The sequence below is a fragment of the Grus americana genome, chromosome 6 (assembly GCF_028858705.1).
Source record: "Grus americana isolate bGruAme1 chromosome 6, bGruAme1.mat, whole genome shotgun sequence".
In the NCBI taxonomy this organism is placed as follows: Eukaryota; Metazoa; Chordata; class Aves; order Gruiformes; family Gruidae; genus Grus; species Grus americana.
Genome location: NC_072857.1, coordinates 27,661,379 through 27,678,377, shown reverse-complemented (window position 1 = coordinate 27,678,377; position 16,999 = coordinate 27,661,379). Strand labels below are relative to the sequence as shown.

General features: G+C 42.0%; 1 protein-coding gene across 8 annotated transcripts in view; it reads left to right on the top strand.

The window, feature by feature from the left end:
• The window catches only part of PIKFYVE (phosphoinositide kinase, FYVE-type zinc finger containing), a 68,765-nt gene extending 52,158 nt beyond the window's left edge, over nt 1-16,607 (top strand). For 7 of the 8 annotated variants that reach the window (XM_054830802.1, XM_054830800.1, XM_054830803.1 and 4 more), the window contains 15 exons: nt 44-134; nt 1,152-1,212; nt 1,799-1,942; nt 2,107-2,227; nt 3,348-3,443; nt 4,161-4,244; nt 4,768-4,859; nt 5,505-5,669; nt 6,250-6,309; nt 6,758-6,934; nt 7,644-7,747; nt 8,036-8,164; nt 9,472-9,733; nt 11,922-11,996; nt 12,912-16,607. In XM_054830802.1, the coding sequence (XP_054686777.1) occupies nt 44-134; nt 1,152-1,212; nt 1,799-1,942; nt 2,107-2,227; nt 3,348-3,443; nt 4,161-4,244; nt 4,768-4,859; nt 5,505-5,669; nt 6,250-6,309; nt 6,758-6,934; nt 7,644-7,747; nt 8,036-8,164; nt 9,472-9,733; nt 11,922-11,996; nt 12,912-13,027 (1,777 nt within the window). In that variant the 3' untranslated portion in view covers nt 13,028-16,607. Of the gene's footprint in view, nt 1-43; nt 135-1,151; nt 1,213-1,798; nt 1,943-2,106; nt 2,228-2,620; nt 2,662-3,347; nt 3,444-4,160; nt 4,245-4,767; nt 4,860-5,504; nt 5,670-6,249; nt 6,310-6,757; nt 6,935-7,643; nt 7,748-8,035; nt 8,165-9,471; nt 9,734-11,921; nt 11,997-12,911 lie in introns of those variants that run through there. The other variant, XR_008577770.1, reaches the window with a different exon arrangement.
• Nucleotides 16,608-16,999: the final 392 nt, after the last annotated feature.

The window sequence follows — 16,999 nt, the reverse complement described above, 5'->3', positions numbered from 1 at the left end:
TTTAATTAATTCTTCTTTGGGTTTTGTTGTTTTGTTTTTTAAGATTGCAGGATCTCTTCCAACAAGAGAAAGGGAGAAAACGTCCTTCAGTACCACCCAGCCCTGGGAGACTGAGGCAAGGTGAAGAAAGCAAGGTACGAGTAGCAGGCCAGAAGCTCCTTAAACATTTCTTTTTTTTCTGGGGCAACATACAGTAGTCTTAAGACTGGCTTCGTTTCACTTGGTGAACTTGTTTTACTGCATCATCTGGTTTTCAGCTGTAAATGCTTGAATTGCATGTTAGTATATGTATCTTATCCTAAAGCTGTGAACGAAGAGCCTATTACACAGAAGAAGACTAAGTATGAATAGGACTTGATGATTTTTTTGGTGGTGTTCGTGTAGTGTTAATCTGAATGCTGACAGCGCAGAGCCGCACTCATTGTCAGGTGTCTGCATAGATAGGAAGGAGCTCACCTCATTAGACCCTAGGTTGTTGTCCACCAGGTTTATCCCTTGTGAAAAAGAAAAGGCAAAAATTGTCAGGAGAGGCAGAGCAAAGAACACAGGAAGGACGGATAGTGAATTTGCAGGTTCATCTCTGTTCTGTGATGTGTCCTGTGGGAACTGGCTGAGGGGATGTATAAATGATTTTTGCCTGCTGCCTCAAGAGCTCTGTCTAAGGGTACAGTTGCCAGCATGCTGAACAGCCACCCTTTGGGGAGCTGGTACTCTGAGAAACTGTCCAGACTGCAAGGCAGTGCAGTATAAGGATCATACAGAGAGGCTGAACTCCCAGTAGTTCTAATGTTAGCAAGGTGCACTAAGAAAGCTCATGAGACCCTGGATTTGCTCTACTGCATTCATACATCCCACTTACATGTATTTGTTAGATGCTAAAACATGCTTAACCTTGATTTACCAGCAAGTAGGTTTATATAGAGGAAGAGTGTAGTCTTTAAAGCGGCATACAGCGACGGTAGCAGTAGTAAGCATGTTGTGAAGCTGGGTTGCTGTTGCTTTGTCTTTTTCATGTGGTGGTAGATACAGTGACAGTGCAGTGGGTGGGAGTACTCTGTTGTGGTACATCTGCTTTTGCAAGTGTTCCACAGAGGAAGGGATACAGCTATAAGAGCTTGGCATCACCACTGGTATCTTGTTATTCTGCCTAGATCAGTAGCATGGATGCTTCCCCACGCAATGCTTCTCCAGCACTGCAAAATGGAGAGAAAGGTCTGTTGCTTGCTTATTTATTTATTTTTCTTAAGCTGCCAAAAGAAGCTTGCTGTAGCCCTTTCCCTGACGTAACATGGGAGCCTTTGTCAAATTTGATAATTTAGAGAAACAGTGAATCCTCAATGTATCAGATGGGAATAAGCCATTTTGTAGCTTACTATTATAAAAAGCACAGTCCGCTTCTAATATGAAGCTAAATTGGCCAGCAAGGGTTTTCCTTTGAACTTGAGTTTAAAAACTTTCAGAGCCTTTCTAAATAACTGAATAACTACATGGAATTTGGGAAACGCCTCTCAACTGTTCTGTGAAGTGGTTATGGGTGCCGAGACCTCTTACCTGTGAGGCATACTGAGAGCGTGTGGGAACTGAAGGTAGTGGGTATAAGAGTGTGCATCTTCTGGAGGTTATGTGCTACATTGATCAGCTTGCTCATTCCTTTGCTCTGGGTGGCCTTACCTGCTTTCTGAGTAAAAACTTCTTGAAAGTAGACACTGGTGATAGCTGGGCCTAAAAGCAAGCAATATCACTTCTGACAGCCACGTAAAATGCTTTCTTCTGTCTTTAACTGTCCTTGTACTCTCAGAGGATCGTTTCCTGACTACTTTATCAAGTCAGAGCTCCACAGGCTCCACCCATCTTCAGCTGCCCACCCCTCCAGAGGTTGTATCGGAGCATATGACTGGTGCTAACACACTGTCTGAACAGGATACAACAAGCAGCTCAGAAGGTATAGTTCAGTTGTGGTCTCGTATTCTTTCTCTTGCTTCTCTGTGGCAAGTGTACAAGATCAATTTAGGCAAATCTGGTAACTCTGTGGTTTGCAACCTTCCTTCTGAATTTACAGCTTGAAGTTTGATATTGTGATGTAAACTTAACTTACCTCTGTTCCAGATGTGTTTGATGGACACTCACTGGGATCTACAGACAGCCAAGTGAAGGAGAAGTCTACTATGAAAGCTATTTTGGCTAACTTTTTGCCTGGAAACAACTATAACCCCATTCCATTTCCCTTGTAAGTACTGCATAATATATATGATGTACAAAATTACCAGTCTGATCAAACTGCATGCTTCCTTTGCTCAGTAGATAATTTAAGTTATCATTTGGGTTTGCCTCTCAATAAGCTATAGAAATTCCTCAAGGCCAGAAGTTTTCTGCTTCCCTTCTAGGTGTTTGTAGGTTACCCACTTTTCTTATTAATGATCCACCCTTGTGCATATGCATTATCAGTTTCTCCTCCTCCTAGCAGGCATGCCTCCTCAGAACTCTTGTGGGAGGGGAAGGGGTGGGGGGAAAGGGGAGAAAGGTGCCTTCTAACCTCATTGCTACAGGGAGGGAGCAGAAATGTCCTTCCTTAGCAAAGACTTACCGAAGCTACATGCCTGCCTCTTGTTTTTGCTTCCAGACCTCTTCCAAGGGTTGGACTCAAACTGGCATTGTCTGGGTGTAGGTCAGGTTCAATGGCTACTGCATGTACCCTCAAGTCCTCTTCTCATGTGAAAATGGGCAGGCTGGAAACTCTTTCAGCTACTTGGTCTGCGTGCTTTGTAGTGTTTCTCATTTGACATGAGCCTAACGTTTGGCAGCCTGAGTTCAACATATGAATCCTACCCCCAGGGTAGTAGTGGAGGCCATGGGCGAATGAGGAAAAAGTTAAATAACTGGACCCTACAGACAAGTAAAAGAAAATCTTACAGAAACCCAGGACGCTCTTGGGAACTTTCTGTGCTAAACTGCTTGTTCAGAAAAGAGTCCAAGTTTGTTCCCTAACTTCATTCTGCAGGCTATGCTGCAGGACAGTCAAAACAAACTCAGGCGGGTTTTGGTGCCATTAGAAACAATGGCTGCTAAACAGAAATAGACTCTTACTCTAACTTGGAGCTGGTTTTCTGATATAAGCAGCTTGCTTGAAGTGCTGATTGCCCTAACACGTTACCATTTAGGTTTAGCCACATAGCTATGAATGTGTCTACTGGGAGAAGCTAATCTGGGGAGCTTTGGTTCCATGCTAAGACTTGCAGCTTGTGCTTGGGAGTGCAGTGATGAGATCTGGGTTTTGACCAAAACTTAACCTTTTCTTTCTGCAAATTGTTATGATCTGCTAACATTGTCTCTATTTCCCTTTCATTTAGTGACCCGGATAAGCACTACCTGATGTATGAGCATGAACGTGTACCTATTGCAGTCTGCGAGAAAGAACCAAGCTCCATCATAGCTTTTGCTCTCAGGTACTGGTGTGGTTTTGCTGTTCATCTGACACACGTACTTTCCTGTGCAAGGAATATTTAAATTATAATGGTAGGGAACAAACATGACAGAATTTCTTCACTCAGCTGTGTTGAATGTTTTTGCCAGAGCTGAAGTTCTCTCTGTTTACTGCTGAGATGTGGAAAGTAGGTTTTCCAACTTGCAACGGGATTTTGTGCTTTTCTTGCTGAGCTCTAGTACACAAAAATGAATTAGTTGTGTACTAGTTGAATTAGTGCTTCCTGTAATGAAATACTGTTGCAGAAAGAAGTGCAACTAAATTTCGCTCAGCTTTCCAGCCTGGAGGAAGTGCAACTGAGTATTCATACTGCAGTCTATCCCTTGCCTACCTTTGGTCGTAGCAGCTCTTGCCTACTACTCAGCTCTCCAAACCAGCTGCTTCAGTAAAACTTGGTGTTTGCATGTCATAAGGTAGCAGACTTTAAGAAGCGCATTCTTAAATTGTGGGAGAAGGAGAAACAAGAGAGGATTTCTCCTGCAGTATGATCTAGAGCAGCTTCTGTTCTTAAGGGAACTATGTTCTAATTGTAAGAAAAAATGGAGAGATTTTTCTGCTGTGGGTTTTTGTTTCTTGTGATTGTCTCTGAACTGACTCTTTGGGTTGGTGTTACAGAATCTCCCAGAGAACAGCTGACTCTTTTCATATTCTTGTTTTTTTATTTTCCTCTTCCCTTCAGTTGCAAGGAGTACAGAAATGCCCTGGATGAGTTGTCCAAAGTATCGCTGAAGAACAGTTCCGAAGAAGGGCTACAGCTGAACAGGTTACATGCAGGAACTATAGCGCATAGAGCGAAGGCACAGTGCTTGTAGTGAATAAGCCAAAACTAGGATGGGAAAGGACCCTCAAAATATGCCTCTGTTAAGATCTTGGCTTTCTGATGGAATCTGACACATTCCATGTAACCAACACATTCTTGCAGTATGAGTTTGCATTTCATGTTGAGGACTCTGCTGGCTCCATCACCTGATCCCTTGACTTTGTGCATAGTAGAGATTACTGGTCCAGCTTACCTTTCCTGTGGTGATGAATGGAACTGTTGCTATGGAGCCCTGTGAGGTTTTCCTCAGGGAGGTAGAGGAGGACAACTTGGGAGAGTCCCACACCGTTGCAACCTTAAACTGTATCATCTTCCCTTAGCAGTACTTAGTGTTAGGCATGGAGGAGAGATAAACGTACGGGAGTAAAGCAATAGTGTCTCGAGTGGCAGTATTTGTTGGGCTCGTGACTTTTTGTTTGACTTTTGTTTTGACTTTCTTTTGTTTTGACTTTTTTTCATCTTTCAGCATGTCAGACAGCAAACCTAAGAGCAGTAGCCCTGTCCGCCTGCCTGAAGCCAACATGGGTCCTTCAAATCGCAATGCAGAGCCAGAACAGCGTAAGACCATTTTGCCAAAATCATATCCATGATGCTAATCTCAGCTCAGACTTGATTCCACTTAACCTGGGTTCTAGCTTTTGTGAAAGTTAAGTTAGAACAAAGAAAATGCATTCTGAGTTGAAATTGTGACTAGTCTTAGAGTTGACTTGATGTAGAACATGTGTGTGTTTTGGTTTTTTTGAAGTCTGTGCCCATAATGGCTTTCTCTGATTCTTATGAGATCAGACTATCATTCCCTGATTTAATATGTTATGATGTGGTGGACCTTGGGTTGTTTTTGAATCTAGGCTGTTCAGTGGGGTATGATGCCTATAATATGTTCTGACTTCTTTTGGTACTGCCTTCTTTAAAAAGGTGGCAATTAAAATATTTTAAATGGAGAAGTTAAGTTCTTCGTATGTTGAAGGTGCTCATGCTTTGTCTGTGTTTTTAAATGACTCAGAATTCCAGAATGGTACTCAGAATGCTAGGTCTGCTAACCTGATGGACCTTGGTTGCCTGAAGAATTGCAAATGAGTTACAGTTGAATGACATCATTCCTCCAGTTAGAACAATGAATGGAGAATGCTCTTATGAGTAATGTTTTTATTAAACTGCCTGTGGAAATGCCAAGACCAACTTCTTTATTCCTTTTCACTGTAGCAAAGAAACCGTCTAGCGTTTTGTCTTTTTTCCGTGGCACGGGAGGGAAGAGCCCAGACCTCTCTTCCCAGAAGAAAGAGACCTTACGCGGTGCTGACAGTGCCTACTACCAGGTTGGACAGATGGGCAAAGAGGGAGCAGAAAACCAAGGAGCAGAGCCTCAAGGTACAAGACTTGGACTGTTGAGTCCATCTTCTGTCTTGAACTGTTACTTCTCCCAAACCTCATTCGTACTTGTAAGGCCCAGAATGTGCTCCTGCTCATGCTTTTTCAACAGTCCAAGATTACTCAACTTGCACTGCAAATGAATGATTTGAGCATCAAATGTAGGTTTCTCCTAAAGACATTGCTTTACGGGAAGGGAAATAGGGTCTTTCAAACCCCAGTAACTACAGAGACATTGAGGGTCTGGGCTTGAATGCCTTTGGATTGAGTTGACTCTAGTTAAGCAGCCCAGTCTCTCTTCCTTGCTTCCTGTTTAACTAACTTTTGTTTCAACTCATGGAAAATGAATGAAGAGAAAACAGGGAAAACTTGTACTTGTTTCCCATGAACAGCAGTGCCCTTCTAGCATACATATATCATACAATTATAGCTGTATCTCTGATTCCCTGTATATAGTTCCCTCTGTGTTCTTGAAAATAAGAAAATATTTCTCTTGTGATGGGAGTTTACAAGTAGTATCTTACATGGCTTTCTCAGTAATAATAATGAACAACCCTGACTGGTCCCTTTATGCCTTCAGATGACATAGATGGAGGAGATGGGCAGAAGAAACAGCTGGTGAATCCCCATGTGGAACTCCGTGAGTAGTTGTAAATAATAACTTGAAGTTTTAGCTGACAAACTCCTTTCTTCATGTAATGGAAATCTTGAAGTTAATAGTTTTTTCTTTGTATTGGGCAGGAAGGAAAGACACATCAAGAACAGAGCAATGCAATTTTTACTTACTGTAATCAAACTCTCTGTTGCAAAAATACCCCATAAAACTTTTTTTTTTACTTGATCTTTTGTCTGGACTTTCCCATGGCACTTTCCCATGGCATATAAAGTGAGCTAACCTAAAGGGAGTTGACTTTTCCTGTAAGTTTTCCATTTAAATCCTATAGGTTTAAACTCCCAAGTACAGTAGGCGTGAGGGAGAGATATTTAGCACAATAATAGTCTTCTAGACATCAGTAAAATCTCTAAATGTCATCTCAGGTAGTCAGTGGGTATTACATGCTTTTAACGAGTACAACCTTTTTTTTCAGAGTTTTCAGATGCGAATGCCAAGTTCTACTGCCGGATTTATTATGCTGGCGAGTTTCACAAGATGCGTGAAGTGATACTGGGGAGCAGTGAAGAGGACTTCATCCGATCCCTCTCTCACTCTATGCCCTGGCAGGCACGAGGTGGCAAATCTGGGGCTGCGTTCTATGTGACTGAGGGTAAATGCAACTTCTTCCCCCTTCATAATTAGAGGGTATTATTTGGGGACGGTAGCGGTTAGTGCATCGGTCAATCCCCCATTACCTCTAGCCAGAGGGTTGCTGACTGTCAAGTGTCCACTCAGAATGAAAAGTTAAGTGGATTGTTCTGGGGTCTTCAATATCAGATTATTTGTTTCTGTACATGCAGGAGTACAAAATGTAGTTCTGTTTTTCAGTAGTAGCAGCTAGGGAGGCCAGTTTAGCAGAAGAGTTGTACTCTTAGGCAGGATTCAGAAAACAAAAACTTGAGTATAGTTCAAGGAAAACTGGTTATGAAAGACACAGTTTTTCTTATAATACCACATGCTATAGTTGATTTCTAGGATTTATTTTTTTTTAACTGTGGCTGATTCTAGGCACCTACTTGAAACAAGTCTTGAATGGAAGGATCTGTAGGCTGTTTCTGTTGTCTGTATAAGAAGCCCATATAGTGGAAGTAAATCTAACTTAGGCAGTCTTTTTTTCCCTCATTTGTTATAAGGCTGAAATTCAGAATATAAGTAGTAAAAAAGTTTCTAGAAATGAGCTTCTATAGCTAAAGATTTAAGAGCATTGCAGACCTTTATTTTTTCAAACCACTTCAGCTGTGCGACAGTCCTAAAGAACTTGCAAAGAATACATCACTTACTGTATGTAACCCTGTTGCCTCTGTCTGATGTTAAAACAGATGACAGATTCATCTTGAAGCAGATGCCTCGTCTGGAAGTCCAGTCATTCCTCGACTTTGCTCCACACTACTTCACTTACATCATTAATGCAGTTCAGCAAAAGGTAATTTTAAAAAAAAAAAAGGAAAAAAAAAAGTGCCTTTTAATTTAGGCAGTGTTCTATGTTTTACAGACTAGTAACAGTTTCCATTAACAGCTTTCATTTAAGTAAAAGAAAATGTCAGAGGGTATGAGTTGTACTAATAATGTGGTTTTAAGATTAAAAGTGGGAATTTTGCTAGAGCTTCTAAGCTGTAATACACAGTCAGACAGAACAGTGGCGCCTCTAGTATTTGATTGCTGATAGCCTGTACACAGAGATCTATCTTACCCCATGTTTTCTCTTCATCAGAAGCCCACGGCACTGGCCAAAATTCTTGGGGTATATCGAATTGGATACAAGAACTCTCAAAACAACACTGAAAAGAAGCTGGATCTGCTTGTCATGGAAAACCTTTTCTATGGCAGGAAAATGGCTCAGGTAAGAACAAGTGGTCTGTTCTCTTGCAGTGCAGTTCTGACTGGGAGCAAGAGCAGGGTTACTAGGAGCTGTCTCAGTAACTTTCAACTTTGCATGTGCTGTCTGTATCTCTCACTGCTCAAAGATTGACAGTTCATGCCTGTTGCCTTGTTATGTGCTCCTTGGCAACTTGATGCCAATATTGGCTAGTTCAGCTAGCTCTACTGCAGGCTTCAGCTTTTAGAAGTTTTATTTGTCCCTGCATCTCCTTTGTCTGATATAAAGCATTGCCAACTTAATTAGGAAAATCTGAAACCTTTCTGCAAAGCTTTTAGAAGAACTAACCGGGATTACAGAATAATTTGTTTGGAAGGAGAGCTTCATCAACAGAGGTGATGAGCCACCGTGTAGCGGGAGGGAAACTAACAATATTTTGAACCCGCTGTTCTCTCTCTGAACCACTTCATGTGTGGGACAAGATTTTGAGTTCAGTCTTGCTCTTAGTAAAGGAAAAGCAACCTTTATGAGGCAGTAGAATGAAGACCTTAAAATGACGGTTTCAAATACAGAGTCGATGCTGAAAAGGAAGTTCAAACAAATGTCACTTCTAAAACTAGATAGTATCACTTCTCTCCACCTTCCCTCTTAGTACCTGGCCTCAAACAGGGGATGTTTGTGGGAGGAAGTGAACTGAGGGAATTCTAGATAGATGTAAAGGATGTTGTGGGTTTTCTTTTTGTTTGTCTGTTTTTTAAATCATGAGGGTGGTCAGGCACCAGAACAGAGACCCAAAGAGACTGTGGGACTCTATCCCTGAAGTTAGTCAAATCTTGACTGGACAGGACTTGAACAACCCTCTCTAACAGGATCTGCTTTGAGCAGGGCATTGGACTGGAGACCTCCAGAGATCCTTTCCATCCTAACGATGGTCTGTCTCTTGCCTTGCCAACAGATATTAAACAAAGCTTCATGCAAGACCCACCTCTCTCTTCAGTGGCTTTACTTTTGTCAGCGTTTGAGTCTGTAGAAGCTGGCTGGAAAACTGAGTTTACCTATACAATATAAAAAAGGGGCACCCTTTTTCCCTTAAATTAGGCTAAATATTAATGAAAGAACTTGCCTAAAATTTTTGAATCGTACGCTTTGATGCTACTCTTCACTCAGGAAACTTTAATTTTTGTAGTATGAAAATGCTTTTTGACTGTCTTCCTCTTATGGAGAAGGAAGGAGTTTCCCTGCTGTGCTGCCTTCTCAAGCAGTGTTATGTATGTTGAAGTCTTTAACCTTGCAGAACCATGGAACAAAGTAGTGCTGTTCTCCATTTGCAGGTTTTTGACTTGAAGGGCTCCCTACGGAATAGAAATGTTAAAACAGACACAGGCAAGGAAAGCTGTGATGTAGTTCTTCTGGATGAGAACCTTCTGAAGATGGTCCGAGATAATCCTTTGTACATCCGTTCCCATTGCAAGGCTGTGCTGAGAGCTTCCATACACAGTGATTCCCAGTTTCTCTCTAGCCACCTCATCATTGACTATTCCCTGCTGGTGGGTCGTGATGATACCAACAATGAGTTGGTTGTTGGGATCATTGGTAGGTTGTCTCTTGTATTTTCTTTCTTTCTTTCTTTCTTTCTTTCAGCTGGTGAAACTGCTTTCTTCTGGTTTAGGTGTTTATAATACTTTTAGAACTGTACCACCACCAGAGACGTGTGTCAGGAAAGCTTGTCTTCTCCTTGATGGAATACCACCCTCATCTCCCATGGATATTCAAAGTGGAGTCAGGAAATCTTGTCTCCAGCTCTTGTATGGGCTTGTCTTAGCATTTGCATTAATAAGAATATACGCAGGAGGCCTCACAGGTAGTGAAAAAGCAGTCAAGTTGGTGTTTAACCTACACTTTGACTCCAGTTGAAGTAGGGAAGGTTGTTTGTAGGCTTTTACGTGTTTAACCTTTAAAGTTAAGTTCAGTAATGTTTATATAGCCATTTAAATTTTAACGTGTGGAGGGGACCTCAGGAGAAACAATATTGGTTGGGGTGGAAGCGGGAAGTTAAACATCATGGGATTACTTGGGATCGTGTAGTCTGACCTGGATAATAGGGGTGGCAATGCAGTAATTACCTTGTCACGTTCTCTGACTTGTGACTGGAAAGTAGAGCCTCAATTTTAGACAGGCAAACTTGTATTGTGCAAAAGACTTGGAGATGAAGCCATTTTGCAGAATGTGGAAGTCACTCTTGGAAATGAGATGCTCTTGAAACCTAGCTCACAAATGCTTCCAGATGAGATCTCAGGCCAGGAGGTCTGGATTACTCTTTTCCAATAAAGCTTGGAAGCCATTCTAATAACACATCTAGTTGAGAAGTGAAGCCCCAGCTACAAAGAACTTCAAGTTGTTATTACTTGCTAGTTTTGTAGACTCTTGAATATTTGGGTAAATCTGCTCCTTCTGTACGTGTGGCTTTTTGCTGTCCTATACAAAGTCTTACCTGATTAAAGAGTGTATTTTATATGATGATTAAAGCTAACAGTTCTTTCACTGTGGTGAGAACAGCTGTTCGTGATCTGAAGGAGCTTGTTTAACACAAATATAGTCAAGAAGAGAGAAACATGCCTGCTGTATCAGGCTGTCACAATGTTCTCTAAATGGTACCCTGAGAACTTACAAAGTACTCAAAACTTGTGACAGGGACGCAACTAAAAACCATTACGTTGGACTGAGTTAGAATCTGAGGTCAGAATCTCTAACTATTTTAGATTGTAATGTGATGTGGGAAACAAGTAAGTTAAGTCTGTGAGGAGCTGTGAAGACTGTAGGCTCTGTTGTGTGGGACTCTGGGCCTTGGGGCGTGAAGTGACAGTTCTTATTGCGCACACTGATAATATCAGTCCCAAAGCACTCTAAGGGAGCATTTTTAAAGACTATTCAGATAAATGAATAGGTCTTAAGATTGGCAGATCTGGATGAGTTTTGTGTAAAGCACAGCTGAGGTGAAACACGTGGATACTTATGGTGGCCTTTTGTAAATCCAGAAACAGTAAATTCAAAATTGTATCATTACAGTTGTCGTCAAATGTTAGGAGATAATGATATTCAGTAATGAAAAACTTAACTTACTGCAGCTTCAGCTTTGCAGACCAAAATGTTCATGTGCTTGTAATGACTGAGCACACTTTCTCTGAACGGGGTTTGGAAACAACTTTGAAGTCTTCTCCTTGCAGCCCCCTCTTCCAATCAGGGTCACTGATAGTGTTTCCAGTCCTCCATATCATGAAGTGAAAAGTGTTTTGCTTTCTGTTATCAATCCTGTAGGTGGCCGCAATGATGAGGAATACTACTGGCTTAAATGGATAGGTGTCCAAGTCCTAATGCTGTTAGCTGTTGCAGTAAAGTAGTGGGAGCTGCTAAGGCAAAGTGGGGCTTCTTGATACATTTCTGGGATGAGGATCAGCTAAGAAACTCTTGTAAATGAGCCCTTGAAACTCTTAACATGGATAAAGATGGATGTACCTGGGTGGTCTGTTTTTGTAGAGGCAGGAAGAGTTGATTGTGGTCTTGCTGGGCTTTTGAGATAACATATTCACCCTACCCAAATATAATCAATACTCCAGAATGTGAGGCAACTGGTAGGGGGAACACTGAAGTTCTTCTGGCTATGGAAACCTACTGCTTTCTTGCCCCTCTGGAGGGGAAATAGATACGTTTTAGAATAGTGTTACTTGGGTTATAGCAGATATGACATGTTTGTTCATGGATTTATTTTATTTTATTGCAACAGACTATATTCGCACTTTTACCTGGGACAAGAAGCTTGAAATGGTGGTTAAGTCAACTGGCATCTTGGGAGGACAAGGTAAGTCTGGAATGAAAGCAAAACTTTTGATCATGTTTCCTCATTACCTAGAAACTTCTAATAACTGTGATAATAAAGCCACAACTTCCCCACCATGCAGATTTTCAGCACTGGATTAAGTTGTCCAGAACAGGGGAAGGAGTAACAAGTTTCAGAAAAAGTAATACATTGATCTGCCTCCATGAGTGACCCTTTACTGTAATTCCTGGGAATGGGGTAAAGGTCATCTACTTATGAGATTACTCTTTTCTGTTTCTTAGTTACCAACTACTTACAAATTTAGTCATCCATACAGAGATACTAGCAAAAAGCCTTGCTGCCTGATTTCAGAAGATGTTTTCTGAGTCCAGAAAACCAGATATACTCTGAGCTGCTAGTGTGGGGGAATCCTTATCAAATGATTGACTACTGCCCATGCTTTGATGAGCTGAGGAGTTCTCTTTGTGGAAGCAAGTAGAGTACCTTTTGTGCAGTGTAGCCTAGTGTTGGCCACATGTTAGTAGGAGGGCTAGAAAGAGAAGGGGAGGGGAACGCTTGATGTAGCACTGTTCAGGTGTCTGGAGAAGATAAGAGCATGTCCATAAAGTGAAATTCTTCATGGGAGAAATTTGCATCTCTACTGGAAAACCTCAAAGACCTGTAAAGAGGAGAAGAGAAAAAGAAATAATCTGATCAGGGCTGATGTAAAAAGCTGATGTAATACCTCCAACTCCAGGTATCTCAATTCAGTGTTAGGGGTCCAGACCTTGATTGTCTTTTCTCCTAAATGTTTAAAAAAAAAAAAAAAAAAAAGACCCTTCCATGTACAGTGTGCCTTCATTATACTGTCTGATGTTGTAATCTCATGTGATGTCTGTCTGTACTGCAGATTACTCTTTAGCCCGTTTCTAACTGCTCTTGACTCTTACACATTAGGTAAGATGCCAACTGTGGTCTCTCCAGAACTGTACCGGACCAGGTTTTGTGAAGCTATGGACAAGTATTTCCTGATGGTGCCAGACCATTGGACAGGACTGGGCCTGAATTGCTAAGCTAAAGCCCATATTGGGAAAGCACAAGAGGACAATGACATTATAGGCCACTCTCTTCCTGTGGTTGGTCCAGCAGCAAGCAAGAGGATTGCAGTTCCATGTCTACACTGACCATGTGCGTCGTGTTGTGAAGTGTGAAATCTGTTTGTTGCACTTTAATCCTCTCTTGGAGGCTGAGTGAACCAGCCTCACTAAGAATCTTAAGCTGTGAGGTACCACTGAACAGCATTGATAAGAGACATTCCCTCTGCCAGTAGGGAAGGTGATGCTATCTCCGTGTAAGAGCACTGAAACGGATGCTATCCTGTTCATGATGGTGTAGAAGTACATGATCTCTGTAAGGCTTGCACTGCCTAAGTGGTGTTGAATATGAGCAGCTCATGTTTCTGTAGTGGATGAGTGGTACTTCAAATGTGAAATAACCCCCCCTCTGTATCTGAGAGTGGATGAGAGAAGAAAGAATTTAATTCCTGAGTTCTGCTATTGTTGCAGTGGTCTGTAGTTGACCTATTTAGGATCCACAAATAATTTGTCCTGCTTATGGTCTGTAGCTTCAATTTTTCCTGGGTTCTGTAAACAGTATTTTTATTTTTTTTAAAAGGCAGCTCCACAGCTCTAATGCCATATCACTACATCTTTTAAGTTATATTACTGCAGTACAACTCTGTCTTAATCTGTCATCATTTCATTTTAGCTGAATCCCATAAAAATGGGCTGTCAGTCATCAGCAGACTACAAAGTACAAAAGATATCCCTTCAATCCTAAACAGTACTTTGATCTGAATGTCGCCGAAATTGCTGGAAACAAGTAACTAAAAAAATATACCCTTTAACAAGACTTGATGAATTATGGTTATGAAGCTGATTTAACCTCTTCCTTAGGAGAATACACTAGGCTGCTAGACAAAATGAAGCACACTGCCTTAGAGTGACTACTTTCTCCTTAATGAAACCATCATTCCTGGCCAGATCACTTCAAATCCATTTCAGTTCCCCAGGACTTTCAAACAGTGCATTTACCTCATGGTGAAACTTTGCCAGGAGAATGTTTTTCTTGCATTCATGACATGCTGATGAGAATGAGCATCCAGATCTCATCACACTGTGCAGTCCCAATGAAAAAACTGTCTCTTCAGCAGTATTAGAGATTTTTTTTTTTGCACCACTGAGATGAATGTAGTCATCTTTCTGTAAAAAGAAAAACCTGAACTAACAGGTATCTTCTATGATGGATAAGATGTGCAGAGATCTGTGAATCTCTATGTTATGACAATAAGCACTTCTTTCCGTTTTTATTAATTTTTACCTGTTTTGTAGGTGATGAGTTTACTTTTTAGCTTCATTATGATATAGGCCAGTAACTAAGAGAGTTTTTTATGAGTTTGAGAGGCAAGAATACTGTCCTTTGACTTCCAGTCTCTGATGGAAGGACTTCAAATGAACATGGAGTCTGGGACAATATAGCTCTTCGTGACCACTTGCTCGTTCTGACCAGTTGCCTGATAATGCCATCTTCACTGTAACTATGGATTGAAATGTGCATTTTGTTCACTGTTATGTTCAGTATTTTGTTCTGCAGCAGATGGTGGTGGCTCCGTTCAGGAGTGACAGCTGGGTAGCACTGAGAAAAGAAAATGCCGACAGTGAGAATTGAACTGTTAGCTCCAAAAGCAACCAGTGCAGCTCAGGTCTGAGCTGCCAGGAGGCAACAGTCATTTGTGTTGGAAGAAGTCTTCCCTGCCCTGTTGCAAAGCCCTACTGGAGGATGCGCAAAGATGCTGACCTTGAGCAAGGAGAAATGAAAGTATTCTCACTTCCTCTGTACAATGTAATCATTGTTTCTGGGGGTGCAGTGTTGAAGGCTGCGGTGATGTGTGCTGTGGAAAGATGATATAGTACTTCTTGCTTCCTCTGGCCCAGCATCCCTTTGGTCCAACACAGTGCATCAGGTACAGCTGACCTCCTCTGGGACACATCTTGCCTCCTGTGTTGAAATGTACTCCCAGGATGGCAAGCTGTGTGTGGGGCCTTGTTTAATAAGGAACCAGCCAGTCCATCAGCTCAATGCTACTCTCACTTCTGTGGCTTCTATACCTTCTGTCTTGGTCCATTCATGTGAAAGAGTATGCCATGCAGTCTGAATCTGTTCCAGTCTCAGTTAAAGTCTGCATGTGTTCTTCCTCCTTCCCCTCCTAAAGTTTACAGGGAAAAAACTTGACTTGCCTGACCAGCTAAGGTGGCCCAACAGCAGCTGATTATATTAGCTTCCACCTTTGTCAGTATGTGGATTGGTTGATGGAGCATGAATACAGGCAGTGTCATGGAATCTGCACTAGGCTAATGTAGAGCTGCGATGTGCTAGCCCTGTCCTGTCACCAGTAACCCTTACTCCAGTGATGTGTGGCTGCTCTATACTGCTTGTCTTCTAGAGTCCCAAGCAGCTGGCTCTAAAGCAACATGATCATCTGACTGTAGCTAGTGTTCACCTGTGCATGACAGCATGAGGCCTTTGGCACTGTAAAAGTGAGAGAACCTTCCACTGGCCAGCTGTTTTGCAGCCTGTGAACACAGAGCCCAGATGTGTGAATTGTGACCTTCTTGGGCTGAAGTTACAGCAGTTGGAGAGATGTGCAGGAGTGATCTTGAGCTGGCATCAACAGCTAACTATGGGTCAGGATGTGGCTGATAGGCTAGTCCTGACCAGACTGGAGGAAATAGCAAACTACTAACTGTCATGGGTAACACAGTAGCTGCAGTATCAACTGGAACTGGGACATCTTTGGGTGCCGTGTGACATAAAAGCTGTAAGCATTTCTAATTCAAATCCCAGCAGTTGAACAGGTCTCCTCAAACGTTCCCCTTTCAGAATAAGAATTGTCCTGGCGTTTCACTTGCTACAAAGCTGACTTTCTCAAAAGGAGAGCAATACTTCATGCAGAAGAGATCTTTGAGAGAGCTCCTTGTGGGGCTGTGTTAAATCTGTGTCCCTGCAGCATGCCTAAGGATGTCCTAGGGAAACAGCCTATGTATTACGAGCCCTCTGATTAGAGTTTTTTTATCTCTTTATAACGCAGGTTTAGCATGTATGTGTGTAACCAGATCTCAGCTGCAAACATGAAGACTGCATTTTTTCAGAGCTGCACTGGCTCCTTTTCTTCGGTTGTTTTGATCTGAGGCCTTGTGACAAGTGACTAAATCTTGTCCCAGTCAGAAGTGATGACTTGCTTTGAGTCATTGTGTAGACAGCAGAATGCCTTGTAGTGGCCCAGCGATGCATTCTGTCCCCCAAAAACACATGATGGACTCTTGCTGGTTAAGTAGCTCTGCTGGGCTCAGGGGAGTTACCTGTGGAGTGGACTCTCCTCTGTGAGAATGACCAAAACCAAATGAATTGCTCACTAGCAGGTGGCCAGACTAATGATTATTCAAAGCACTTAATGTACTATAATGTATGTATTTGTAATCTACCTTGGTTCAGCTGTATTTTATAAAATTGATATACTAAACTATTGGGGAATAACTGCCTTGACTACTTGGAGAATCAAAATGTAATGTATATAGATACAAATAAAGTGACTAAAATATGCTTGAGTCTTTTCCATGTGGTGGAGCAGTTAGGTCTCATAGCATCCCGTTTTCTTGATCAGAGGCTAAGCCCTCTGCTTGCTCTGCAGCAATTGCTGTGTTGGAGATTGCCAGCTTTGCGTGCGGTGTAAGCATGTCTGTTGTGTCTCTATACCCTGCAGCTCGTCTCTTCTAATGGAGCAGGATCTCTGGGCAGCTCTCCAGGTCAGTGGCAGTAGAACATGCAAATAACCTTTCACGTACTTCTCCCACCTTCTCCCCAGCTGCTTTTCAACACAGAGTGCTCTGTGAGCCAGGGAGCCAGTTTTCTCCAGCAGATGGTGGTGGTGCCATGGCCCAATTCTTCCAAGAGGTAGAACACGTTCCTCAGGAAAAATCTCCAGGTAT